Here is a 27,739-nt window from a genome sequence, read left to right on the forward strand (position 1 = left end):
GAAGCTGTTGTAGACTAGAACCTGCTTTATCACATGTATGGAGCATGCCTTCAGTTCATGCATCTCATTTATAAACAATTTTTATTCAGAGTATCTTTGTTTATTAGATTTTCAATAAAAGATATTACAAAACCAATTCACCGTATATTGAGCAATTCAAGAAAAATTCTCCATTGTTCGACTGCTCCTTCCTGTACAGCAAACAGAAAAACAACCTTCCTTACACTAACAAAAATCGCCAGCACATCTGGAAGAAATAGAAAAGAGCAAGAGCCTAGTAACGAAATTTGCGGCAGGGATGAGCTTTCGTGAGCTACAGCTCACTTCTTCAGCTACTACTGGGCTCTTGCTTTTTTCTACTGCTACAGACAGACTAACACGGCTACCCATCTGGATCTATCTGGAAGAAAGATCCTCTAGCCTAGCCGACAGGGTTGTGTACCATATTTCAACTTCCAGACTCGTCAGGAAAGAAAAAGATGAGGAACCCCTATTAAAGAAGCGACAGAATAAGGCTGCCTTTAACCTGGGAGCAAGTCCCACTGGACGCAGCGGGATTTACTTCCGAGAAAACAGACACACGGGAGGCGGGGTCAGCCCTAAACGCCGCAAGGGTCTACAAGAGGGACTCCGTTCCGGGTAAACATACTCCAGGATCCCAACCCGGGAGTCAATCCCTTGACCCCTCTGAGATTGCCTTCGGAGTAAACATGCCTAAGGGAGCGGGGTAGAAAGGGGAGACGGGAACGGAAAGCAGGCCCAAAACAGAAAAGGAAGGCCGGAGGGTCCCGCAGCGGCTCCTCCGTCGGGGGCGGCTAGGTCTGACGTGCTCCGCCCCGGGGAGGCCGGACCAGGAAGCGTGTGTGGACGGCGGGGGCTACCGGAGCCGCGGCCTGAGCGGTAAGAGAGGCAGGGCTCGGAGGGCTGTTCGTCGCCAGCAAGGCCCGGCCGGGGCCGCTGGCTGGTGGGCTGAGGGAGGGCTGGTGCGTTAGGTGAGCTCGGGAGCTCTCGCAGGCCGTGGCGGGGGTTCTTTTTGGGGGGCGGAGGGGTTGTCGAGCGTTGCACGTTGCTTACGGGGATGGGGGCGAGGCCTGCTTGTGGGGTGGGGTCCTGCTTGGGGTGAGGGCGCCAGGAAAGGCACGGGGGGTCAGTACGTGGGAAGGCTGCGCGAGGAAGCCTGTGTGCCGAAGCCCCGTGGGGTGAGGAGGAAGGCGGCTCTGAAAGGCATGACCGGGGGGGGGGGGTGGTCAGCGCGGCGTGAGTCGAGCTGAGGGAATCAGAGGCCCCGACTTGTGTGGAGGTCGCGATGGGGTTGTTCCTATGCGGAAACTGGGCTCTTTCGGAGAGGCGATAGCGTGGCCAACCCCCAACTGGGGCCTGCTAATCTCCCAGAACTACAGCTGATCTCCAGACAACAGAGATCGTTTTCCCTGGAAGAAATGGCTGCTTCGGAGGGTGGACGCAATGCCACTATGACCCGCTGAGGACCTTCCCTTCCCCAAACCTTGCCCTCGCCTGGCTCTACTCCCCCCCAAATCTCCAGGAATTTCCTAATTCAGAGTTGGCAACTCTGGGAGGGGCATTGGGAGAAGCTGAGGATGCAGTGTGACTGTGGGGTGAGGGAAAGGCTGGGTGCAAAGTGTCTTTCCGAGGGGTTTGTGGTGGGTTAGAGGTGCCTGTGTCGCACCTTGAAGGTGGGGAGAAAAAATAAAGCAGGAGTCCTGTGACACTTTAAAAATGAATGCTTTTTAACTTTGGGGAGTCAGAACTCAGGGCTGTTTGAAGGGGCAGTTATGTGTACAGTAATATAGAGGGGCAGAAAGTGTGTTGGTCTGAGGCCTCTTCATGGGGTGAGAGAGCTCTCTGGGGTGGGATGGAGGGGGAGATAAGGAGCAGGGAGTACCTGGCAGCTTTCTGTGGGACAGGCAAAGATCTGAGGACTTATTTTTGACCAGTTCTGACATACCTAATTCTGACATATATTTAAAGGGTTTTGGACATCAGGGTTGGGGGGGGGGACTCTTTTTGCCTAAGCCCATGAAGAGCAGTGACAAGCTAGAATATGTGATACTGAGCCAGATTGCCCAATGGCTGGATTCAATATGGCACCTTCATGTTAATTGCAGGAAACTGTCAGAAGTCTACCTATGGGGCCTGCCTTTGGTGGTGAAGGGTCTTTCCCTGGAATGAGTGAGCTTGAGATGGGAGTGGGGAGAAAGAAGAGATGTTATGAAGGCCATTAGGTGGCAGAGCTGGGAAAACACCATGAGAGTAATGTAGGGATTGGTGGAGGCCAACAGAGGCTCATCTCGGAGGAGAGGGCATGCCTGTGGGATGGATTTAGGCACGGAAGTGAATAAAGAGGAGGGGTTTATGAGATGAACAGGGGAAAAGCAAATAGGAAGAAATAGGGGGCTTAGACAGAGGGAATTATCCTATTACTTACTGTTCAAACATTGATTTAAATTCCAAGACAAATCAGTGGGGTGTTGCAGGGAGACTTGTTGAGATCCCTGGACAGCCATGAAGTAACCTTGGGTTCTGTCGGCATCTGGCATGAAGGCGGTTTCATTGCTGCTGCTCCATAAAACTCCAAGTATACCTACTTATGTCAGTTTAACCTACTTCTTAGGGATATTGTGATAGTAAAATTCTAAAACTCTACTCTGCTCAGAGCTTGTAAGGACAACAAAATATAGATATAACTTCAACCATTAAAAGTCAGCTGAAACAAGAAGGGCTTGCAGCATTTCTGGAGGGCATGTAGGCTTGGGCTGTCACAAACCTCTTGAGTGAAGGGAATTGAAACGGGAAGCAAAATAGGCTGTAGTCTGTGTTTGGGAAGAAACAGTTGGATTGTAGTTCCACCCATCGGTGGTGGTGTGATGATGCAGTTTCCCTACTCACTTTTGGCTTTAATGGTTGCATCAGTTGTGTCATGCTGTGCCAAAACTGAATAGGGCCGTTGTATTGTTACCCTGTGAGTAGGATTGAACCTGTCTCTATCTCTATAAGTTACATTTTTTATTTCACCCTTTTCCCCAGGAACTCAGGGCTCTTCTCTCCCTCGTTTTATCCTCACAACATTCCTGTGAGGTAGGTTAGACGGAAAAGGAGTGACTGGACCAAGTCACCTATTGAGCTTCATGACAGTAAAGGTAACTGAACCTGTATCTCCCAGATCCTGGTGACCTTGTATAACATGCCAATCACTACATGAGAATTACATGATTGTGGTAGTGCCTGATATGTAGCTTTAACCAGTCACCATTGTTCCCCATCCCACCCTGTGGTCCATTTTCATTCTCTGATATACTTGTAAAGAGTAGCTTGTGCCGCTTTGAGGCTTCATCAGAACTTTTCCTTTGATTAGTTATCTACTTTGAGTCTCAATATCGAGGCTTATCAAGCTAAGTTTGCCTATGAGAATTCACAGAAGAGCTCTGCTTAGTGCTATAGCTGAATATTTTCAATTGCTGGATACTTGACAGCTCACTCAGAACTCAAGATCTTCTGTAGATGTGCCCCAATATGGCTTTTTTGTATGCCTTTAGTTTTTAAGATGCAGTGCTCTTTATTTGAACTTGAGAGTATTCATCGCGCTTGATTGTTTATCAAGAAAGAGCCTAACAAAAGAAAAGTAATTCTTCATCAGCAGGACATCTTGTGGATGCACATTTGGGATCAAGCTGTTTTGTAAGAGGTGGAAGGAAACAGGTGATGGTTTTGCCTGCGGCTTTATTTTATTATTTACTTCAGTCTCCCTTGAGTTCTGCAATTTGGGCCACAAGGTCTCAGGAGGGAGTTTTCTAGAACCTGCCATACACCTTTCTCTATTAATACAGTGAAAATGCTAGGCAGAGAAGTATTTTGTTACCTGTTGGCTTGTGCGCAAAACATACTGCTGAGAAACATGGTGTTTTGGGGGAAAATTTAAATATACAAATTGGAATATCATAGCTAATACAGAGCTTGAAGATGAAATTGGAAGACCAGGGGAGGAGGGAAGCATGCTAAAGCACAGAGGAACAGGATTCATGACTGATTCAGAAGAGCCAGAAAATGTCAAGACTCTTAAAGTAGCCAGAATTTTCACCACCCACTTTGATTGTCTCTGACAGTGTACTGTATTCCAAGGTGCGTAAATGTATAATTACTGCATGTGCTTTGAAGAATTGGTTGTGCTAACCTCCTGGTTTATGTTTAGCATAGATATTGTTTTCTGCTCTTTAACTGTGAAGCAAGAAATACAAGTGTTTGTCTTGGAGCTTAATGTAGTTGTGGGTGAATTATATAACTGCTTCTATTCCATATTAATGAACAATGAATTTATCCATCCATTACTTTTATATTTCTGTTATTGGAAAGCATTGTGATAATGTAGCTCTGTTTATCCTAAGCAAACATGCTTTTCAAAAGTAAAGATGTTTGATTTGTGCTGTTCATATATTTTCAAGTTTTGGAAATAATTCAGTTATATGTTGAGGTTCTTTCTGAAATATCTGGAATTTATAAGTTTATCCCGTTGCAGAAGGCTCAACTTTTGGAAATGGATTTTTGTGCAGCTTGTTTTTAGGAGTGCTTAGGTACATTAGTTAAATTGCTTTCATGGTCTTTGAAGTTTTAAATATATATTATTTTGTTTTGCTGTTGTTCAGAGGCTTTTGAAACAGTTGTTGGGTGGTATTCCATGGCATACATAGTGATTTATCTGCCTGTGCTGTATTTTTCAGTATTTTTGTCAATATTATTTGTTAATATTATTTAGGACACTGCTTGCTGTGAGTTTAAATTTAACTTCAGGCCCTCTTTCTTTATTCAATGGTGATTCTACAGGTGTTAAGATAATATAGAAGAAAATCTTTTTTTTAGCCCTCATGATAGGTGCCTGTAATTTAAAAGACATATTTACTATTTAGAAGCTTATTTTAAGGTAATTTGAAAAGGTTGGAATCCTATGTGCACTTTACATGGCAGTAAGTCCCATTGAAATAAGAGAAACTTATTTCTGGGTAAACAGAAGCTCAGGCTTGAAAAGTGAACCTCTTCATGCGTAAGAGAGAACGGTGCCTTCAGTTTTAATCTGGAAAAAACTACGCTTCACCTATCAAAAGTTTGAGAAACTCTGAAATGGACTTTTCTCCATCCTCAAAGATCGATAGCATAAATGGCAGCTTAGCTAATTGTCACATTAGAAGTGAATATATCCTTGTCTGGAGCAAGCAGCTGTTCCTGGATGTAGGATATAAGGAGCATGCTTTATTTGCTCTTTAGCATAACTTCCTTTTAATTGTTTTTCTAAAGGGCATTGGACACCATGACTGTCACTCTAGTATGTGATCCTTCGGAAGCTATGGAGCTCTGTGCCTCTCAGCAACTCTATCTTAAGCCAGTAGCGAAATTAACTATCAGTGTGGTGCTTCCAGAACATACGAGATCTACCCGGGCGTTCTCTAAATGGGAAGTGATGGACAAGCTGAAGAATATGATTTGTCCAGACCAGTTCACCAGTGTTAAGGTTTCAAAAAGCACTAAAGGTTTCATTCGGTTTGAGGGAGAGGCAGAAACCAAGCGTTTGGTATGTAGCCTTAAGGAAAAGCTCCATGGCAAGATGATAAAACTGAATGGTTTTAAAGATGACTTGCAAGTGGTTGCTACAGAGGCGTCTCCTGATATACCAACTCTTCAGGAGTCAGAAGCCATTTTGAATGATAGAGAATTGATGGCAGAAGATCTTGCTGAGCAAAATTGTGATGTTCCCAATTGCATCCATTTGGAAGGATTGCCATGCAAATGGTTTGCTCTAAGAGGCTCAGATAGTGAAACACCAAGCGAAGATATCTTGAGAGCAGTGTTTGAAAGCTTTGGAAAGATCAAGAACGTAGATATTCCCATGCTTGATCCTTATAGGGAAGAAATGGTGGGAGGAAACGTGAATAATTTCATTTTTCGTGGCCTGCGGACATTTGACGCTTATGTCCAGTACCAAGAGTCCACAGCTTTTGCAAAAGCTATGGAGACACTTAAGGGAATGAAGCTGATGTTTAAAGGGGATGATGGAAAAGCTCTGGCATGTAATATTAAGGTAAGAAGCATCATGCAGGCGCCAGTGGGATAGTTTTTTGCAATGTCTGGTGTCACCTTAAAGGCTAAAAGATTTATTGGAGCACAAGTTTTTGTGGATTAGAGTTACACTTTCTCAGATGGAAGTGAGAAAGTCTGGCATGAGACTCTTGGTTGATACCACACTCTTATAATCATATACTGAATTTAGTCTTCCTTGCAGGGGGTGTCTGCTCCTGTGTATTGAAAGTTTATGATTGGTTTTTGGAAATTATTCTTGTATTATGCGGTCACTTTAACTAACTCAATCAGTATGCTTTCCAATATGATAGTCATATTTAATTATTTGAATTATTTGTCTTTTTTTATTGTAAAATTATTTTTATACTGTATCAGTATACATAGTGCCTTGCAGAATGACATAGGCAACATAGACGTTCCTTGTTCCGAGGAAATATATAATCCAAGATAGACAGCACGAAAATTACATTTATTATTGATTATAGATTAACACTTTTAAAAAAAGTTTTAAAATGGTTCTCAGGGCACAAATGACTCCACAGGGGTGGTTAAGACCGTTTGTTCATGTGAATGCTACCTGAATTGCTGGGATTTTTATTGTTTAATGAATGTGGGTTAGTTGCCTGGCAGTCTCAAGAAGGAGGTTTCAGGCATATCATGAAAAGCTGTTTTTTAAAAAATTTTTGTACAATTCATTACATAAAAGTTAGTTAAATACAGTTTTGAATTCACAAGAGACCTCTGAGCTAATGGGGACAAACATCCTGAAGATTATTATTTAGAATGCAAGGGAAAATAATCATTTTTAAAGCACTGGCCATCTATATTCTTTTCTGTTTCCAACTGAATATTTAAACTGCCTTTTAAATCTGTCTCTTCCATCCCCCAGTAAATGGTGATTTGCAGTTTGGTATAGGGATCCTCTGAGGATGAAATGGGTCGAGGCACTTGGGCTGGACCATGCTATCACTTGGATCCATGCATATGTCATTGCTGTGTCATGGTCATTGTCATTTATTTCTTGGTGGGACTCTATTGAAAGCAGCTGGATTTTAGTGTTTTGGTAGAATTGTATGGAAGAAGAGAATGAATCTGCCTGCAGTTAGTCATACTATCTATGCTGGGCTTCGTGAAAAAGTCTGTACTGAATATAGCTGAGCCAAAATGGCTTGAAAGACCTCTGTGCTTACAACCTTAAGGTTGGGTCTGGAGACTTTGTGTGTTTTATCTGAGTGAGTGAGCAATACTACGTTTTTGTTCTCTTCATTTTGAAACAGGTGACGTCTGATACTACCAATCATTTCAGTGAGAGTGCTATAAACCAGAGGAACCTAGAAAGACTAACGCTGCAAGGGCTAGAGCGAGAAAGAAAGAGGGAGGAAAACAGAGGGAAAAGAGGCAATGAGAGGTGAGAAACTTGATTTCTTAAAAGTTGACTGAAAGAAGAAGAATTTGTCCTAGGATGCATGAATTTCACATAGAAGGAAAAAAGTAAAATTTTATGTTCAAATGCTATGCCAAGACAAGGTGAATTGAATAAATGTGCATAATTTCTCTATTTTGCTGCTTTGCAAAATTTGTGTTGGGCTTGCTAGTCCTTGAGAAGGGCAGTGAGATCTACAGGGCACTGAAGCCTTGCTTCCAACATCTGAAACTTTCTTAGCCTGCTTGCTAGCTTCTGAGATTCTGGCAGATTGTCCCACACACAGCATACTTTTGCAGCCACAAGGACTAGAAATGTGCTGCTTTTTTTGTTAGGAAGCTTTCAAGGGTCTGACTCCTGCACTCAGAAGTAAATTCTGTTTGGTTTGGATGTAGGGTTGCCTTCTGGCTGCTTCTTACTGGTCTGGCTATGCTAATCAAAACAGTTTTTTGTGAGATAGCCAGAACTAGGTTTTGAAAAGCTAGCGGGCTTCAGATTGTGCTTTGGTTCTGTCCTGTCTATCTATATCCTGACTATATCTATCCTAAACAGTGCTGTAATGAGGCCTTGTTAACATTTTAACTGTTGTCCCTGTAATTTACTGTATAGTATGGCAGAACTCAAATTTGTCAGTGGCTTCTGCCATTATCCAACAAGCACCTGCTTTTGGTAAAAGGGCAGTATATCTTTTATCACTAAGCTCTAACTGAGAAGGCGATTGATTATAAATATGGACATATGCTGAAGATGAATGGGAAGAGTGTAGCTCCTTAAGATCTTGTTTGCAGTTTGCTTTGTTACTCACTGCTGCAATTGGGTAAGGCAGTATTATGTCTACTTCAAGCAAAGTTAATTTCTGAGAAAGTACGTGTTGTAGATTGGGTCCCAGTGTTGGCTGCTGAGTTCAAATGTAAATATCTGTTCCTAATTATTTTTTTCAGCCTTCCTTAGTTCTCAAGAGAGCTTCTTCAGTGCCAGAGTACACCTGAGCACCAAGTACACCTGAGCCAATATGTTTTAGTTCTACTGGGAGGTCCGGGCTCCACCTACTCTGTTATATTTAGAACAAACGTTGTTATGCTAAAGACATTGTAACTCTAGATTTTTTTTAAAAAATCTTTCAACAAATGTAACAATGTACCTGCAGGATTTTCTTTCACCATTCTTCCTTAAACCATTTTGTGCATAAATGCAGACCCTTATAGCCCTGGAAATTCTAGGTGGCTACTTAAGGTGGTAGTGGTTGCATACTCTAATTACCTCCTGAAAAATAAATAGAGCTATGAAATCTTTGTCTTCCTGCAAATAGGAACATAGTATTTATTCTTCAGGATTTTCCCTGTTTCCATAGAAACCTTACCATGGGTAAAATCCCTATTGCAATACTTCCAGACTTTTTATAGCTGAAATACACTTCTTTCTGAATTAAAACTCATGCACTCTGGAAGGTTTACTTTTAGAGTGTATAAGAGTAGTAATTATCTAATATCAGAAGATCTCATTCTTGACGTTTCTGCACTAATTGCTGATTGGAAGGTGACTATCTCAGAGCAGTGACTTGTGCAGGAATGTAATTGACAGCTTGCTTTGTGAATTGGTAGTTCTGCTGTCTCTCTATCTAAGAAGTGTCAGAATGATTAAATCATCCCCTGAGAATTACCTGCTCCCAGCAGAGGACACCAGAACACTAAATCATACAGAGGTACAGCAGGCAGCCTCCTCTAGGTAGGTACTTTGAGGTAGTTGTTTATTGTACACTAGCAGTTCTCTCAAATAATAATAGTGTACTTCAGCTCATGTTAGTGGTTATTGGTCTTTTGAATTGGAAATGATCACATTTATTCCTTCTTGTTCTTCAGAAGAGAACTGCTTAAATGTGGTACCTAGAAGATTTCCCTCCCAAGAAGTTTACAAGGCCAAACCTGCCTAGAAGTGCATAAATGAGCTAAAAATAAAATATAGGAGACTTATGTGTCACGTGCACATTAAGACCCATGTTTGATTGTGAAACCCAAGTGAAAAAATTGCTTCTCTAGCTTGTCTGGGAAGAGTTAAATTCTATATTCACTGCAGTCTAACCACAGCTGTGTTCAAGTCCCATTAATAGTGTTGGGACTTAACGTTCATGTAACTGTGAGTTAGGTTGCTGCTGCAGGGCATGACTTTAGATCTAATATTCTGAATGTTTTAGGAATACAAGACATTTCCAGAGAGAGAAATTCAGAGATCATAAATATTTTCCATCTTCCTGGAAATATGAGATAAGCGTTGAGTCAAAATAGACATTTCTAGGAACTGATAGCTTCTTGTCTGTAGTAGCAAATGGATTCTGAGAGCGAACATATTTATCATTGATTCCTTTAAAAAAAATCATCCCTCCTACCCTCCAAGGGTTAAAAAAAATCTAAAATGACTTCATATAAATTGTCACATATTAATAATTGTCTAGAAAAAGACGTGATGATGGTGGTGATGAAAAAAAAGTTGGAGAAGGAAAGAGGAAATCTAAGATCAAGAGACGAGAAAAAAGACAGATAGATCGGGATGAAAAACGCCCAAGAAAGCAACAGAAGGTAACAGCTGAAGAAGAGCTGTGGCCAGAGAATATGCCTGAATGGGAAGAGAGGAAATACCTTCTAGCTCAGAGAAGAGTGGAGTCTATCAGGCTGCTTACAGTGCTGTTAAACCAAATAAAAGTAAGAATATTTTTTAAAATATTCTAAGTTCTAAATATCTGTGTCGTAGGACTTAGACAATTATTTAGGCATATATAAAGAGAGACTGTCAAGAATCTCCCGTTTCCACATCCAAAGCACCTCATTTTGATAGGCTGGCCTGTGCCAACTTGGGGTGGAACCACATGTTCAATATTTAAATAGAAGATCAAAAGGCATTGCTAGCGAGCCCTTGTCAAGATCAGAAGCTTTTGATTCACCTCTCTCCTCTCTCTCTTATATCTTGCGATAAGTGATCATAGAAACTTTTTTCTTCTGATTAACAGAGTTCCCATTTCTTTAGGGAACTTATGCTTATAAAGTGCTGTCAAGTTCTAGCATTACTTATGGCAACCCCTGCTGGGGATTCAAGGCAAGAGACTAACAAAGATGGGTCACCATTACCTTCCCCTGCATAGTGCCCCTGGTCTTCCTTGGTGGTCTCCCATCCAAGTACTAACCAATGGCAACCCTACTTAGCTTCCAAGATGTGATGAGATCAGGCTAGCCTGAGCCATCCAGGGAACAGGGAACTTGGTACCCAGATTAGGATTCATGATGTCAGGATAACAATCCATAGTCATGGAAACCTGCTGTTGAAATTTATAATTTTTATATGCACTAAAAGCTGCAAAACCACAGCTCTTAGAAAGCGACCCAAGTTATACAGTATGATTTCATGAGCTTTTAAATATTGTTCTTTTAAAGTGAACTGGCAATAAAAAGGCAAATCCTAACAGAGAAATTGGGCTACCTGAAAAAGCCGCTCCCAAAGGTTGTTCTACCATACAGGAAGCTTCAGTTTGTTGTCTCAGGCTGTGTATATTGGGGCCAGTCACAAGCATTAGAATAGGAGACATTGATCTATGGGGCACAACACTGGGAAGTTTTCTTTTACAAGCCTGTTTGGGGTGAAAGAGGAAGAAAAGGGAGGACTAGGAGTATGCTTGAGCACAGCTGTACTTTTACACAGCTCCTGTTGGCCAAGTTTTCTTTTTAAAGGCTTTGAACTTCTCAGTGAATAGTGCTCTCTCTGTTAATTGGGGAGTTGTGCCATTTAGATTTTCGGCCTCTGGCACCAAAAGATCTTGGGGCTAACCCCAAATTGCAAATTTATAGTTAGACTTCTCTGTTCGTTATCTGCTGGCGTCACTTGTTCAGTTTTTTCTGTAATATTGTGTCTCCAATTTTATTTTGAAGGATTTTGTGCTGTCATCCAGGCAAATAGGGGAACCTTTGTTGGAAAGTGGAAATGAAAGGGAGGATTGCTTTCCTGCACCTAAGTTACAAAATGCACAAAAAAGGAAGTCCGGCTCTCATAGACTTAGGTGTAAAGAAGTAAAGGATGAGAGAGAATCCCTGCATCAGTTGGACCAATTAAATAATACCTCTAACGAGGAAGAGGAACAGTACATTGCCGTTGGCTTGCCAGCATCGCCTTGTCACCTTGTGAGAACTATTTTGAATGAGCCTGCTGCAAGAGCAGTTAGTAGTAAATGCTTAACAGACAAGGCTCCAGACTGCTATCAGGACTGTGGCTTGTTGCAAGTTACAGTCAGTCAAGACTGCAGAGTTAAAAAATCTCCTGACAGAGAAGACTGTCCAAATCTGAATTTGGGATGCTTCCCGAGAGTCCCTAGAGCAGGGAACTGCAAGAAACAGAAGGTTTATGAAACAGAGGAATTCATACACTATTTACTAAACTACTACCAAACCCCACAATATGCACGAATCTGTCCAGTAACACAAAACACAGGAACTGAGTCCTGGTGGCAGAGGGTAGTGTCCCATAATGGGAATGGCTTCCAGGTCAGCCTGAAAAACAAAGATGGACAGTGTTTCACGGAAATGAGTTTTGTACCAGACGTCCATGAGAGAGACTTTCAAGAGGCTGATAGTTACAAATGGGAAGTAATAGATGAGGAATCTGAGCCTATAGAGGTTTTCCACAAAGGCCAGGCCTGTACTAGAGAGTTCACCAATCAGTGTTTGGTATGGTGTGGGGATTCATTGGGTGAAATCAGTCATAGAGTACCATGTGATGAACTGAATAATCCTTATCTAGTAAGCACCAGTACTAATTGTGATAATAGATCCCAAGAAGAGAATACAGGAATGAAAGTTTTACCTCCACTCAAGCCATTTGGCCATGTTTATAAATTGAAGGATTTATTGGAAGAGATCAGCAGTGATTCTGAATATTTTAGTGAGACGTTCAGCGAGTCACAAAGCAAAATGGAGAGAAGAAATGGGGGCTGCAAAAGTACCTGCAAGTCGTGGCCTCTCAGCCGAGGAAGAACAAGAGAATTGCTGATCTGTGTCCAAAATGGTGATTGCAGCAAACGCAGTTTCTGTGCAAACTCTGACTGCTGTGATTTGGCAAAGCGTCCCAAGCAAAGGGTTAAGACAACATTCAAGAGATCCAGCAGTAAATTAAGGCACGAAGGGCAAAAATTCAAGTGGCTGTCCAGTGAAGAGGAGCAAGAAGCTAGCAGGAAGAAGAAGAGAAAGAAGAGAAGGTCATCTGGTAACTCTTTGCATGACGAGTCCCACTATCTGGAAGCAAACCATTGTGGAGAGCTGGAGTCCCTCAGCAAGATACAGAGAAAATGTAGCAAAATTTTCCACCACAAAATGAAATGTAAAGCATTCCATGCCATGACAGAAGAGGTAAAGGCAAAAGATGTTGTCCATTTGGATGCCTCTCTACTTCGAGAACCCCACCAAGAGGCAGGTAAGGGGAAAGCAGACCTCAGTGTGATGGGTGAGAGATGGTGTGAAACCGAGGGGCAGCTGAGAGCTTGCAAAGTCAGAGTAAAAAGGTAATTGTTGAGTGAGTTCAGGGAGGTGGTAGAAATAGTGGAACGCACAAGTAAATTATGGTAACGCAAGACACTGGGCGTGTAAGGGTGAAACAGCTTTCAGTCCTGCAAGCACTTTTTGGAGTTATGAGCAGCTACTGTAACTTGGGCATTCCTGAGTCTTGAGATTCTGCTGCAACTCTTTCCTCGTCTCCAGGGAACTTGCTGTTAAGAAGAGAGGTGGAAGCAGATTCTGATGAATGGCCTTTGTTTCCTGTTGAAATAATTCAGACAAATCCATACCCTGACTCTTTCTGTGGAGCAGAACTTGGAGGAGAATGCTAATTTCACCGGTTCTGGAGGACAATGGGGATCTTGAAACTGTGATGGAAGCTCAAGATAGGTCCTTTTTATACAACTCTTAAAAAAACTTTACTTTAAAGCTAGAGATATGGTGATAGAGGTGTTTGCTTGGGCCCCTTTGTTTGCATGCTGGGAAGGCTAGGATAGCTTTAAACAACCTGGCTGGTGAAATGGGTGGTAAAAATCTTGTCTTGGTGGTTTCGATGTCTACAACTAAGGACCCAAAACACGTTATTGAAGTGCACGATGTAAACTGTTTTCAAGAATTTGCTAGAAGTCTGAGCTGAGCAAATAGAACAGTCTCCACTGAGTTTATCAGAAGCCTGGGAATCTCTGGGTTCTGCTGTCTTGTCCACTGTACAGTTAGAGAAACTTTACATAAACAAATTGTAGGCCAGCTGAGTAAAGCTTAGCTTAAAAGATTCAAGGAGTTGCTGCCTTACTAAGAGGAAAAGGCTGATGGTAGAGGAGAAAAAACATGAAAGGAACATATTTATAATTAACTCTGGTTTGTCATTTGAAACACACACTAGGTTGGATAATATATGACTTGTGCCAGATGTTTTGTTGGTCCAGCCCTGTTCTTGCCAGCCTCCATTGGGATTTTTCGAATAGGGTATGTGTGTAGGCCCAAACAGGTACCATGGTTCCAATGCTGAGCTCCCCTGTTAATCCATCCAAGTCTGTAGCCTGTTGGTATACAGCTAAGTCATTGTCAAGAAGGTGGGTGTTTTTTTTCTGAAAACTGAGTAGAGGTTATCTACAGTTACAGTTAGTGTATATTCCATTTGATGAAAACCAGTGAAAGCCTCACCCGTTTGCCAAAAGATTCCCATGCTCATGTGGTTCACAAATATAGAATGGATTACTCCTCTTCCAATTAGGTCTAAAAAAATGGAGGAACTCCACATCTTGACAGGCTAGTGATTATTTTGCTCTGCTTCCATTAGCTTTAATAGTTCCGGAATGCTAAATGGGAATGGTCCTGAACAAACTTTAGAACAGTGAGAAGGTTTGAAATTTTTAGTGCTGGTTAGTACTTTGATCTTTGAGTAAGTGACCTTCTGAATTACAACTAGATTGTCTGAGCCACAGAAATTGTCTTATTCAGTTTGCTTGTACGAAAGCCTGGAAAGAAGTATGATGATGCTGATACAATCCGCGGCTATACTTTGAAAGTAACCTTTACTGACCAGGACTACTCAAGACAAGGTAGTACTGACACCCAGAAGCCGTGCTCTGTTACCTTGCCAGATGGCCAGCTGTGCTGTGGAATGCTATTCCATATGAAGAGGGGAACAGCAACGTATTTTAGTTAAAAATTAAACTCTGCACGGTATGTTTTTGTTTGAACACCCTTTATTTATTACATGTGTCACAGTAACTTTCCACATGATGCACATTCCCTTGCATACCATCCATGTTTTGTTAACATCTGCTCTAATAAAGTAGTAATGAACCAAATATGCAGGCATTTTCTGTGTTGAATGTCAAAAGTCCCAAGGGCTTAGAGGTCATTCCTACTTCAAAATGATTCTTTTTAAATGCTTTTTCCCAACGTAGCAGCAAAATGTTTTGATCTGGGAATAACCTCTCTTTTTTGCATTTGGTTGCTTTTTGGTTTGGAATATTTAAATGTTTACTTAGGTATGAACACAGCCGTCTTATAGGAAAACCCTTTCAGTAATTTTAACAATATGTACCACCAACTTTTAGTTCTCACAGGGACAAAAGTCCCTTTCCTCTGGGCCTTTTTGCATTATTTTAAACCAGTTTGTGCATGTGTGCATATATGTATCATCTCAAAATGTTCATGCTTAAAGGTGCAGTATTCCATCCTGCCTGTAAAGAGCCTTGTATTCATTTCATAGCAGTAAGCAAGAAATGCAGAACTGGGAAAATGCCGTAGCCCTACTCTCTGGACAGCATGTGAACTTGACCCTCTGGAATATGGATTCAAACTTAATGGTACTTTGTGTACAGCCATTCAAGGCCTCACTGTAATTCTGCAGTCCATGCTTTGCATCACATGGGAGTGAGTTTTCCCCATAGTGTGAAGGGAGAAATGTGGGAGGAAACTGCCTTGGAAAAGTCCAGGACCCTACCAAATCAGAAAAGCTAACCCTTGCCCCTTGAAGAGATGCTCAGATAAATTTGTCATGGCCTTCAACACCCCATGACCCTATTTCATCCTGCAATTGTATATAGGAAGAAAAAGAGAGTGGGACTCGGGCTCATTTCATTATAAATTTGATGACGGGTGAGGGAGATCTTGTATTTATATAAATGAAATCTCCCTACTTCATTTCCTCACTTCTCCTAACAGAAGTACAGAACACGCGAATGAAACTATTCTTTCCCAAGGTCCAAATCTGGGGCACAATATTGTCCAGTTAGAGCTGACGATTTTTTAAAATTTCAGTGATTTGGGAGTCTGGATTTGTCTCATTAAATGACATTTTCCCCAGGCTTTCTTTCCTTGAATAACTTATGCGTAAGAACTGGCAGCATAGTAAGTTTTTTTAAAAAAACTGATTGGTCAAATTCACATGAATAGATTTGTGAAAAAATTATAGATGTTTCTAGTAAGCCTTCTCAAATTTTTGAAAAGCCAAGTTTGTAGACATGTTTCTGATTCAACTTGTACTGCTCAGAAAAAAAGTGACTCAATTATGAAGAAATAAAATGTATTTATTTTATGTAAAATTGTTTAAATGTTAATTTATGATGTATTAAACTGACAAGTAATAGCCTCCTGGTTAATAATTTTGGAATTAAGCTTGTCTCTTAAATTTTTGCCATTGAGAATCATGATTGGGGAGGATCTGCAAAATGGATGGAGGTAAGTTTATCATAAATTTTAATATTCAATTGGCTCGGGCAGTTCTGGAGTCTGCGGAATTCTTCTTACCTAGGCTTCATATAGAGTGGCTGGGTCCAGCACAAGCGACGGGGGGAGAGAACTCTTTTCTGCAAACTTATTTTCATTTTTAAATAACATTTGAGTCTGCAGTGAAACCCAACAGGTAGTTGATTCTCAATAAAGAGATGTCTGAGCCCTGTTATTCCTGGAGACAGCACAACTTTGATTCAAAAGCCCTGTTCCCTGATGTGTGAGGTTTGCTGTCATAGTGGAAAGTCCACTCTGCATTTATTCAGATACATTATCTGATCTCTTGCCTGTTCTCAAACCAAGCTCTGGCTTTGAAACTAATTCCTTTGAAACTAATTCCTTCAAACGCTGAACTGTGCTTGAACAGAACTCACACATCTTTACTAAACATCGCAAGGTATCGAGACAGGATAATTTTTCAAAGGTATTTTGCAGAATGCAGGAAACCCGTATTTGTTCATGAGCTGCTGTGTGGGGATTGTTCAGCCCTTCACTTTGCAACTGCTTACATAAATATACTAAAATCCACATTCCTGTAGAGACCGTTTATATAACAGCTGGTTACAGACAACTGAAAGAAGGTGGATTTAAGTTCCTGGATGTTTCATTATATCTTCCAAATGGCTTTCAATTAGGATGTTAGTGGAACCAAGGAACTTATTTGCCACTGGAGTTCCAGGCAAGACAAGAGGCTTCCACACCTAGCATAGGGCTATTTCCGTTACGGAAACCACTAAGAACAAAATTACTATAGAACTCTACAAATCGGGGAGCTATGAAAAAGTGGAGAATGGTGAGGAGAAACAATTGCATGAGACTAAGGACTGAATAGTTCTTTGCTCTCCTAATCTTGACCCTCAGCAGTCTTGCACTATAGGGTGTCAGTAGACTAGAACCAGGCAACCTGAGAGCAATCACCACTTGCCGTAAAGCTCAGTGGGTGACTGTGGGCCAGCTGGTCTTAATCTTACTTCACAGGGTGGTTGTGAAAATGTACACTTGTCCTGAACCCCTTGGAGGACAAGCAGAATAAAAATGTAATATAGCATGTTTCCCATCTTACACTAATGAAAGACTAAGCAAAGATTTTTTTGTTTAAATCAAGTGCAAACGTTCTTTCTTTCAAAACAAAGTTGCTGAACACCTTGAATTTGAACAATATGATGTAGAGGAGTAAAAGAACTGGAGGCAGGAGGTGCTTATATTTACTTTGTGCCATCCAATCCTGTTTCAACCTGCTTCTCCTTCCACCATTCCAAAATAAGCAGTTGGGGTTCTCTGCCTCCCTCATAAATGAATCTTTGTGGAGGATGGTCAACCGATTGAGTTTAATCTTTCCCAAACTCCTTACCTGCAAAGGGGCATGAAACAATTTATCTTCAACCAGAGGGAGTTAAGGCATACATATGCATCTCAGGCTTTGAATCATGCCTCCAGTATACTAACAGGGACTCTTAATGGGTCATTTTTACCTTCCCCTCATCTCTTTCCAATTGACTCACTATTCCATGGCTTTTGAAGGACAATGAACAGGCTGTTTTTATTGGACCTTTCATAGTGTTTTTTCCTCCATAAAATTTACACGTTTTCTACATACTGGGCAAGTCCCTGAAATACTGATAGCGGATCTGATGGTCCTGAATCTATCAAGAGTTCCTAAACTGCTTAGTTACTTGTCCCCAATTTCCATAGCTATGACTTATTATGGAAAAGACCAAAAAGTACAAGTCATGAAGTGCATGACAGAATTTCTTGTTTGCTGCTCCAGAAGTATTCAGAGTAAAATGTTGAGAAGTCAACACAAAACTTATCCGGAAGTTGTCTTGGGATGAAAGCAGGTGCAATAAAATGTCCCTGTAGGTTGCTGGTTCTGTCCTAGGGAGTGTCAGACCTTAAGACTAGTCAGTGAGCATTCCCCTGATGCAGTACAATGTGTGTGAATGCCTGAGCAAGAAAATCCCCCCTTAGTAAAAAAAAATATTGGGGTAGAGTTTAATGTTGCTGCAGTCTGCCACCTGGATTTCCCTTTGCCTAATAGTAGAACCAGCTAGCAGCCTTAATCTCTTCCCAACCCCCGAGCTGCAAAGGGTTATGACGACACAATATAGCACTTAAGTATTCTCTCTCCATTTGCAGACAGACGTGTAGCTTATTCCCATGATACCCCAGTCTTGTTTATATAGCTTATCTTGGGCTCCCTACCTGTGAACACACTTCAGCCTTGTTAGGTTCATCCTCAGCATGTATGAAGTCTAAAATGATCAAAGGCTTCCTAATAATAAACAGGTATTTCGCTATCGGTGGAGGTGGTAGTGCAAAGATACAAAGTGAGAGAACATTATTAACATTTTGCTTGCATGCCTTTGGAGGAATGCAAAAATACTACATTTTGTTTCTAGCTCAAGCAAAGAGGCGCCATATGTTTAGGAAGATTGGTTTATTTTTTAAAATCAAGTACAAGCTTTTTGTCCCTGCTTTGGAACTGTCATTCAAAGTTTTGCAAGGATCACAAGTGACTTTTAAAGGAGGAACGCAGCAATGCTTGAATGTTTTATTAGTCTAGGACTTCCAGAGGTAGGTCATAACACTTCAGCCAACAAAAATCTCTTTACGGTGCAGTGTTACTAACAGGCAAAAAGAATTTTTTTTTATATAAGGTATTTCTCACATTAAGGATGGGCTGTTGAGTGGTTCTGAACACTGCTTTTATCATCAGACAAACTTTCTGAGCAGTGAAACTTATTTTAAAAATGCAACAGTACTATTGCTTTGTGTGAAGAAACTGGGGAGAGAAAGGAAAAGGACCCATTAAAACAACACAGCTTATTGCTATACCAACCTTGCAACATTTCATAGCAACTGAAGTCACTTAATCCAACTGTTTCCACTGTAGGAATTCCCCTCATTTGCCATCTGACAAACCTCTGCACATTGCAAAAGGGTACCAGAGTGCACATGTAACCTTGCCTTAATGTGCTGACTTGTGCAGTTTGCTCTGCAATTTCACATTACAGGCCAAAATCCAATGATAGAGAACAAGTTGTCTTTTGGTAAAACTTGTCTGAATTATTCTTTTAAATGAAGAGTAAGCTTTCAAGTTCTGAAATCAATGCTATTTGGACACTGCTATCCTAGATTTAAATCATATGTAATCAGTGGTTACCCAGATGATTCAGCTACAAGAAAGCATGTTCTACAACTTACCCTGGCAACCTCTTCCGTTGCCCAACTAGTTCTCAGCTAGGAAGATGTTCTTCCATCCAACCTGAACTGTTCCTACTGAAAGTTTATTTCTCCATTCTGCCCTTCCTCCCAAGCTTCAGAATTTGTTAACATCCCTCCCTAGTGGATTTCCACATGTCCAATGGCCACTTAGCTTATGGGAGTCAAAAAATTCTGGTGCAAGGATTTAACTTTCAATCTGATACAAAACAGGCATTGTCAAATTCCAGACGGGTAACCATGCTTGCCTGATAAAGAGAAGGTGTCTTGCTATACCATTGTTCTCATTTTTTATTTCTTTTTCCCCAAGGCACAACTCATTTGCTTCCTTTAGTCTTTTCTTGTATGTAGTGTGTTTGAAAATGGTGGCAAGCAAAAGCCAATTGCTAGCAGCAAAAACAGACACAGACCCTTCTTAGCATTTCTCTCTAATGTACCATCTTTGGATGGAGCACCTGCTGTCTATCACTTTTAAGTGAGACCATTTTAAAAGGTTGATTTTAGAAGGCTGACTGCTCTACGGCTGCCCACACCCTTTTCCAAGTATAAATATCTGATTTGGCTGTGTGTATCCACTCCTTTAGTAATCACCTGTTATAAGGTCTTATAAGTCAGTGACAAGTATGTTCAAAATAAATGAAGTTGTCAGTCTCTGTTTGGTTTGCATGGCTCTCAGAATCAGAAGGCATTTAACTTCATTAAGCGGAAAAGTTTAAAACCAGTCTGGTTGACTATACTAATTATATGCTTGGATGTAAATAGCTATAGAAAAAAGGCAAGTTTAAAAAAAATACATTCCATACTCATTTTGTACATTATGAATAAGCCATACTGTCCCTTCACCACTATATTTACAATGATCTGAACTCTACTTGAAGCATAGAAATTTCAAAAGGACAGACAGAATTCATTTAAAAGTTATTGTAAGTAGGGGGAGGATGTAACAGCAGCTGGTCCAGGGCCAACTTTTTTACACATTACTGTTGTAAAGAGATGCTAATTGTGGTCCAAGATATTTCAGGAAAGCTGACCTCCATAAATTCACATCCTATAGAGGAATGTGCTTGTTTGGGTGCCATCTAGATTTGCAGTGATTCTTTAATGGGACTTATGCAGAAGCCCCTTTACCAAGTACCAGCAAATGATTGGCAGAGCATAGGGGCTTGGGCAAATGTACTTTCTTAGTCAACATACAGTATTGGGTAGTTTTAGCTGCAATTCCAATTTGGATCATGCAGTCTGGATTTAAGCAACTCAGTGTTGTCTGGCAATTTTCTTGGGAATGTTGATTAAAACGTGTTTAATGACCACCAAATCACCTATAAGCGCTTACCATTTCTAAAACAGGGCTGATGTTCAAATTGGTTAAAATAGAACTGGAATGTGACAAAGGGTCCTTGAAAAATCCAAAAACTCTCCAGATTTTTCTTCTAGGTGCTTGCTAATCTTTCTTGCGTTGTTCAGGATCTTTTGTTTCTTCTTCATCTGAATAGACAGTGGGCTCTTCACCATCTTTCAGCAGTTTGCCTACGTGGTGGTATTTAACTGAATGTGACAAGAAAGGAAAAACAAGATAATTATTTTTCTAAATAGGTTTATTTAAAGTTATACTTCACTAACACCAAAGCCAGTCAAAAATGACTTCTATTTAGGTTTTGTAAGAAAATCTGGAGTTAGCCTGTCTTCAAAGAAAAATGTAAGTAGTGTTTCTTATTCAAAGAATTGTGTAAGATTTTAGTGAGACCCACAGAAGTGAACTAACAGATTGTGCCTAATAGTACTGCTGTTTTATTAGGGAAGCACAAATATTTTAAAACTTTTTTTTTTTTGCATTGGTGAGAAAACTGTTTTCATCCTACCTGTTTTCTTTGTAAGATTCCCTATTTTATTTGGTTTTGTAATTCCATTTTTATATGCACCCCTCTTATACATTATTTGAATACAACGGATGCAAAAATGCATTTTTGGCAAATTAATATGGTTCAGGTAAAAGTACAACTCCCGGGAGAAACTACAAAAGAAATTTTGGAATCGAAGCAGAGTTGCCATGAAATTTGTCACATCCCTCATTTAGTGCCACAGGCAAGAACATAATTCAGCTTGTTATATACGTGAATGAAACAGGTTCAAGTCCTAACATGTAATGAGTACATGGATGTGATTTTGTAGAAAGATTTTGTACGAAGAGCTGGTGTTGCATAGAGGTTTAATAACTGAGATGTGATGCAACACACTGCTGGTTTGAATCTCACTATTGCCAGGAACTCAGCAGGTGGCCTTGGGCCAGCCGCTCAGCTCCAGCTTTACGGGGGGGGGGGGGGGGAGGGTAATAACTCTGACTTTGTTCACCACTCAGAGGGGGCACTAATCCATCCAGAAAAGTGGTATACAAATGAACTGTTATGAAGTCACAGGCAACACATTAGGAATGCTTACACATAAACTGTTGTTCCCAATCGTTCAAGGTCTCTCTCTGTGTGGCGTCGAGATCAGAAAGATCGTCATGTTCATCCTTCAGCGCCTCTTTATCCAGGCAGAAAGTAGCAAGGCCTCTGGATGCGTCTCTTCCAGCAAAAATACCATAAGGGCCATCTTAAGAAAAAAATATTAGCTATCAGAACAGTATCTTAAGTTTGAGAACTTGATAAGATCAAGAATACATGCTGTGCTAAATCCCTACTTTCCCAAAGCTTGGGTAAAAAGACCTTCCATTTGGCTTCACTGCTTTCAAGTGTCTTTCGAGTAACGCTTTATAGAGGTGGCATTCTTTCAAGAGTTGTACGTCCCGTTCCCTGCATGCACATCTCTGCCAAATGTTGCTGTACTTGGTTTCTAACTTTGGCTTTTTAGCACAAGCTGACTGGTTTAAGGAAAAGAGGGGAAGAAGGCATAGTAGTAGGAGGTGAATAAAGGGGCAGGAGAAGAAACAGCCCCCTCCCCCAAACCCGAAACACAGGCCAGCAACGATACTCACAGAAGTATGATTTGTGCTAAAATTCTCACTAGCTAAAAACATTAAGTGATTGGGACAGCCACTGCAATTGTTGACCTCCAAAATGCCCACTGACTACACACACTACATTATTTACTTAGACAAAGATGAAGGCAAGGTTGGAATCCAGTCCATATGGAAGGAGCAGAATGCCATTCCTTCCCAAGCAGTGTGGGGAAAAACATGAGAAGCTTGAGCTCATGTGAGAGAAGTCACAACAAACTTCCATATGGTCCCAGGCATGTTACCCCAGCAAACAGGAAATAATGGCATTCCTTGGTCAGCCAAACCCAGTCTGAGAATCAGAGCCCTACAGAAAGAAACCCCCATTCTTTGCTGAACAGACAATGGTGAAATAAAGAGAATTAAGAAAAGATGATCCCACGCATGATGGCAGTTTTAAGTTCTCTGAGTAGCCCCACACATTCCCACATGTAGTTTATGATGGTGTAAAACGTATGGGAGTACTCTGGGAGAAGCAGCATTTAGTTCTGGTGCAGATATCATGGTAACCTCGATTTAGGGATTGGTAGCAGGCCATGAGCTCAGACACCACCAAGTCCTCTGCCCCCCCCCCCTGTTCTACACGTTAGTCACCCACCCACACAGCTTGGTATTAAATCTGACTTTTGTTACTGTGATTAAGAGTGCTCCTAAATTCAGTGGTTAAGAGGTTCAGCTGCAAATCAGCACTCCACAGGTTTGAATCTCACTACTGCTATGAGCTCAGTAGGTGGCCTTGGGTAAGCCACTCCTCTCAGCCCCAGCTCCCCAGCTGCATTGTGGAGATAATAATAACATTAACTTGTTCACTGCTCTAGGCGAGGCACTAATCTCTCTAGAAGAGTGGTATATAAGCGCAGTTGTTATTAAATACAGCACAATGGTTTAAATCAGTGTCCTGAAAGAAATTTAGGAGCAGCCTTTACCACAATTTAGTGTTGGTCAACTGTACTCCAGCACCAAGCTCAGCAAGGACAAAGTAGGTCTGCATACAAGATGGAAAGAAATAAATTATTCCTAAACCAGAGTTTAGTATTTTATCAGTAATAGCCTTTAGAGAACAGCACTTCCTCTGTTTGTTTAGGTCACTTCTATGAAATCATGAGACAGCAGATTTGTTTTAGGCAAAGCTCCTATCTCTTTCCTACAACTGGGCTTCTCCAAGGACTTTAGACAGCAAAAACATGAAGTAAATCAGTAACTTTATTTAGCTTGTCACTCCCTGCCTCCTACTAACAGCTGCTGCAGCAAAGGAATATTAAATATTTTTAAATTCCTGTAGCAAACCTTTGCCAACAAACAGAAGTCTTGCCCAATCCCCATTTTGAGAGCTTCTCCCCAACACATTTTTTCTGGACAGGAAACTTTTAAAAAAATGAATGTTTAGATTTTCAAGATGATAAACACCAGACTGCATTTGTGTGATATTCTTGCAAGATTCACAGGATCATGAATTTAAATCTGATTTACCAAGATATTTTCAAATACTGGCACATGAAGCATGTAGAAGAGAGAGGGAATGGAGACTGTATCAGGATACTGCTAAAAATAAACAAGTGGTAGGGTAAGACAACATTGGAAAAGCCATGCAAAGTAGATGCTAAATAACACTCAACAGCATCAGAACAAGTATAAGGCATGTGTAGAACTGCCAGACTGGAGACAGAAAGATTTCAGGGGCTCACAGAAAAGAGAAAAGTGTCAAGACTCCTTGCTGGACCAGTACACTGTAATGGAACAGTATCGGACCTTAGCCTAGGAGACCTCAGTTCAAATATCTGCTTGGTCACAAAGCTGAGATGACCTTGGCCCAGTTACTATCTCTTAACCCAACCTACCTCACAGGCTTGTTGTGAAGGTAAAATGGGCAAACCCTAAGGTCACTATCCTGAGTACCAAACTGCACATTTACACATGTTGTAACATAAACACATATGACAAAACACCCATGTAGCCACTTCTTCACTGCACGGGAGCATGATAAATGGGCAACTCGCTGCACCGGGGGCAGGACACACTCCTGTTCCCCAGTCTTGCCACTTTTCTGCTCTACTTCCAAACTGCTTCGTTCCCAGAAAGTGTGTTTCAGGTGTGTGTTTCCCAGTGATACATATTTCTGTATGACTATGTTGTAGAACAGACAGTGTGGTAGGGAACAAAGCCAGGCACACTTATTTCCTTTCCCCAACCCACTTTTCCTCTGTGCATCAAGCAAATTGCACAAAATATGTCACTTGGCCTCAAGTTCCTGAAGGAAGATTGGGACTAAAATCTGAAGAGTCAGAGATAAAGAGAAAGCTGTGCCAGAGAAACTGTATGTTTAAGTAGCCACACATAGGATTGAGTGCATGTGTGACTCCACACAAGTCTCTCTGTTCTAGTCTTTGACCCTGCCAAATAATGGGAGGGGGAACCTCCCTCGGCTTTGAGAAGCATCTGTAACCATAAAACCTCTCCCACACAGATTGCATGCAATGCAAAGCAATGCAATCCTTTGCAATCTAGCTAGGAGGAGAGGCTGGGCCACAGACAAAGCATAACCAGGCCATCTCCTCCCTCTTTCAGTGCCTAGGGTATAATCCCCTTTACAAACAAGATGGGCTGGTTGGGCAGGGAAGCACGGTGGAAGGGGGGTTGGGAGGTGCCCTCTGTTCCAGTGCACATGTCTCCCTTGTGCCTGCCCCTTCTCACCTCTCCATTACACTGATTATAAGATTTATGTCTCATCTTTTAATTCTCTTCAACATGTGTAGACCATAGCTAGTGTGCGTCCTTTTTGCACCCCCCCCTTCATGCACAGAAGTGCAAGCAGAAATAGGTCCCCCTCTACTATCCTTCAAGCCCACTATCACAATTCAGGCAACCATGATCAATCTCCTCAAGGCAGGGACATTCTTTATTTGCTTACTAGTTACCCTTTAGCACAATTAAACTCCCATCACGCTTGATATACACCATCAGAAAGACTACATGGTAAAGCAAAGGGTCAGCTGTCTTGGGTCGATTCCATTAACCAGTACTTCTACACCAGGGGCCTTTAACCACCAGCCAGTCAATGCTTTTCTGCAGCTAGCCCTGCTTTCCCACCATACTGAATACTGTTATTTTGCAACGCATTCCTTCAATGTCTGTCCACTCTCTACTGTGTGAATATGAACTAGAAAGAGCAGGACAAACCACTTTACATCCTTCAATCTACTTAATTTCAATGGGATTAAAAGTAACACTACCCAGGATTGCATTTCAATTGGAGTAATACTGTGCAGGATTGCAGTTAAAATGGTTTCGATTGGTGTAACACTGCACAGGGTTGCATTTTGATCGTTTCAACTGGAGTAACACTGCATTTAAATTGTTTAGACTGGAGAACCACTGCACAGGGTTGCATTTAGATAAGCATAACGCTGCACAGATTTACATTTAGATTGTTAGATAGAAGTACTGCTACACAGGACTGCATTTCCATTGGAGTAACACTGTGCAATATTGCATTTAAATTGTTTAGATTGGAGTAACACAGCACAGGGTTGCATTTAGACAGCAATTACACTGCGCAGGATTACATTTAGATTGTTTACATTGGAGGAGTATCACTGCACAAGATTATATTTAGATTGGATTTCCACTGCATAGCATTGTGTTTACACTAGAATAACAATGAACAGAACTGGATTTAAGATCGTTTATAGGCAGAATGGTGATTCTAATCTTAATTAACAACGTGACTAGGTGTTGGTAAGGCACCACGGAGAGTGAATTCATTACCACGAAATGGCATAATCTTTTTAAGGCCGCTACCAGAATCGGCGGTATTAGAAGGGCAGGGCAGTTGAGTTTTTCACATCACATCAGTGGATGAAATGAGGGGGAGCCCCAATAATGGATCTGTTGTGAAAAGTAACAGGTGCACGGGTGGTAGTGACTGTCGTAGCTCAACAGGGAATTATGGCAAAGCTGATCTAATGCACGCTTTCCCTGGAGCAAGTCCCAGTGAAGTTAATTTGGGGCTCCAGGCATGTGAACTTGGGAGCTGTCAAAATCCCACTTCAAAACAGCCACCCAACCGCCCGCTGGCCTCAGGCAAGGCAGCAACTGATTCACTTGCAATACAGGGAATACTGGATTCGCTCACACGGATTACTACACATTCCTTCCTCCGTTTGTCACCCCTCCCCCTGCCTTGTTTTGTTCTCCTTTGCGGCAGATTCGTAAACTCCACGGGGCGGGCAGGCACGCGCACACCCCCTTGTAAAGCGCCATGTGCACCAATGGCGCAGTATAAATACTAGCGATCCGAACTCTTGGAAAGCTTTGCGTAACTGCAAAGGATCTTTACACCCCAAATAACACCCGGGGGGGAGGGGCTCCTGCACCGGGAAAATTGCAGCGAAGCCAGGGTTTGCTTGCGGAAGGCTTGCACGTAGGGCTGCCTGGAGATCTTCTAAGCTACAGCGATCAATTGCCCGGGAGAAAATGGTTACTTTGGAAGGGGGACTCTGTGGTATTAGACTCGCAGTAATGCCTCCCCGGGCTCTGCTCCCCAAGCGCCAAGAATTTCCCAGGCCACAGCTGGCAACCTTGCAAACCTGCATGCCTCGATGCCCACTGCCCCGGCCCCGTCGGCCTCCCTGCTGGCATCTCTCACCCGGCCCGTAGAACTTCCTGCCGCGGCTCACGTCGAAGACCTTCCCGTTGATGGCCATCAGGATGCGCGGGTTCTGGACGCCGTCGTAGGGGCGCAGCTCGGCCCGCGTGAAGTCGCGGCGCTTGAGCTTGGGCGGCGGCGGGGGCTCCTCCTCGCCGTCGGGCTGGGCCCGGGGCCGATCGCCGCGCACGATTTGGTAGAGGAGAAAGAGGCAGAGGCCCAGCAGGCTGAGGTTGAGCGGGGAGCTCACGATCTCCAGCAGCAGGCCCGGGCTGCTCGCCTCGGCCGTCTCGCTGGCCACGTCTTCTTGCGCCATGGTTGCTCGCAGCTGGAAAACCCGGTCCTCGCTCCGCAGGGTCCGGTACAAGAGTCCAGGCCCAGCAACGCTGCGGAGGAGGGAGGCGGGGCGGGGCGGGAGTTGGAACCGGAGAGGGGGAAGTGGGCGGGGCGGAGACGGGGCGGAGGCAGCCGGGCGCGTTCCTGCGATGCTGCAAGCCTGCCTCCGCGGCTGGGAAGGCCCGTTTGCGTCGCTCGGGTGGCCGGCGGTTGGCTTGTGTCTGTCTGTTCGCAGTGTAATCCTAAATGAAGTTTCTCCGGTC

General features: G+C 42.2%; 2 protein-coding genes across 3 annotated transcripts; one reads left to right on the forward strand and one right to left on the reverse strand.

The window, feature by feature from the left end:
• Nucleotides 1-629: 629 nt before the first annotated feature.
• LOC129341253 (A-kinase anchor protein 17B-like) lies at nt 630-16,083 on the forward strand. Of its 2 annotated transcripts, none has more exons than XM_054996363.1 (7): nt 630-900; nt 3,046-3,158; nt 5,305-6,085; nt 7,362-7,492; nt 9,957-10,203; nt 11,422-12,955; nt 13,240-16,083. In XM_054996363.1, the coding sequence occupies exons 3-7, from the start codon at nt 5,318-5,320 to the stop codon at nt 13,365-13,367; spliced, it is 2,808 nt and encodes a 935-aa protein (XP_054852338.1). In that variant the 5' UTR covers nt 630-900; nt 3,046-3,158; nt 5,305-5,317; the 3' UTR covers nt 13,368-16,083. The 2 variants fall into 2 exon arrangements, with proteins under 2 accessions (XP_054852338.1, XP_054852339.1); XM_054996364.1 differs by lacking the exon at nt 630-900 and adding an exon at nt 933-992.
• Nucleotides 16,084-18,698: 2,615 nt separating this feature from the next.
• Nucleotides 18,699-27,552, reverse strand: PGRMC1 (progesterone receptor membrane component 1). Its single transcript, XM_054996365.1, has 3 exons — nt 27,141-27,552; nt 21,937-22,092; nt 18,699-21,045 (listed from the first exon to the last, which is right to left on the reverse strand). The coding sequence occupies exons 1-3, from the start codon at nt 27,454-27,456 to the stop codon at nt 20,942-20,944; spliced, it is 576 nt and encodes a 191-aa protein (XP_054852340.1). The 5' UTR covers nt 27,457-27,552; the 3' UTR covers nt 18,699-20,941.
• Between the last annotated feature and the right edge of the window lie 187 nt (nt 27,553-27,739).

Source organism: Eublepharis macularius, chromosome 13 (genome assembly GCF_028583425.1).
Source record: "Eublepharis macularius isolate TG4126 chromosome 13, MPM_Emac_v1.0, whole genome shotgun sequence".
Classification (NCBI taxonomy): domain Eukaryota; kingdom Metazoa; phylum Chordata; class Lepidosauria; order Squamata; family Eublepharidae; genus Eublepharis; species Eublepharis macularius.

What these genes read in the sequence shown, in the direction of transcription:
- PGRMC1 (XM_054996365.1), bottom strand. Translation starts at nt 27,456, where the DNA reads ATGGCGCAAGAAGACGTGGCCAGCGAGACGGCCGAGGCGAGCAGCCCG. An exon ending in CAGGAAGTTCTACGGGCCGG is followed by an intron (nt 22,093 to 27,140) that starts GTGAGAGATGCC and finishes TTTTTTCTTAAG; the next exon opens with ATGGCCCTTATGGTATTTTT. An exon ending in TTGGGAACAACAGTTTATGT is followed by an intron (nt 21,046 to 21,936) that starts GTAAGCATTCCT and finishes TGTCACATTCAG; the next exon opens with TTAAATACCACCACGTAGGC.
- LOC129341253 (XM_054996363.1), top strand. Translation starts at nt 5,318, where the DNA reads ATGACTGTCACTCTAGTATGTGATCCTTCGGAAGCTATGGAGCTCTGT. An exon ending in CTCTGGCATGTAATATTAAG is followed by an intron (nt 6,086 to 7,361) that starts GTAAGAAGCATC and finishes ATTTTGAAACAG; the next exon opens with GTGACGTCTGATACTACCAA. An exon ending in TGCTGTTAAACCAAATAAAA is followed by an intron (nt 10,204 to 11,421) that starts GTAAGAATATTT and finishes TTTATTTTGAAG; the next exon opens with GATTTTGTGCTGTCATCCAG.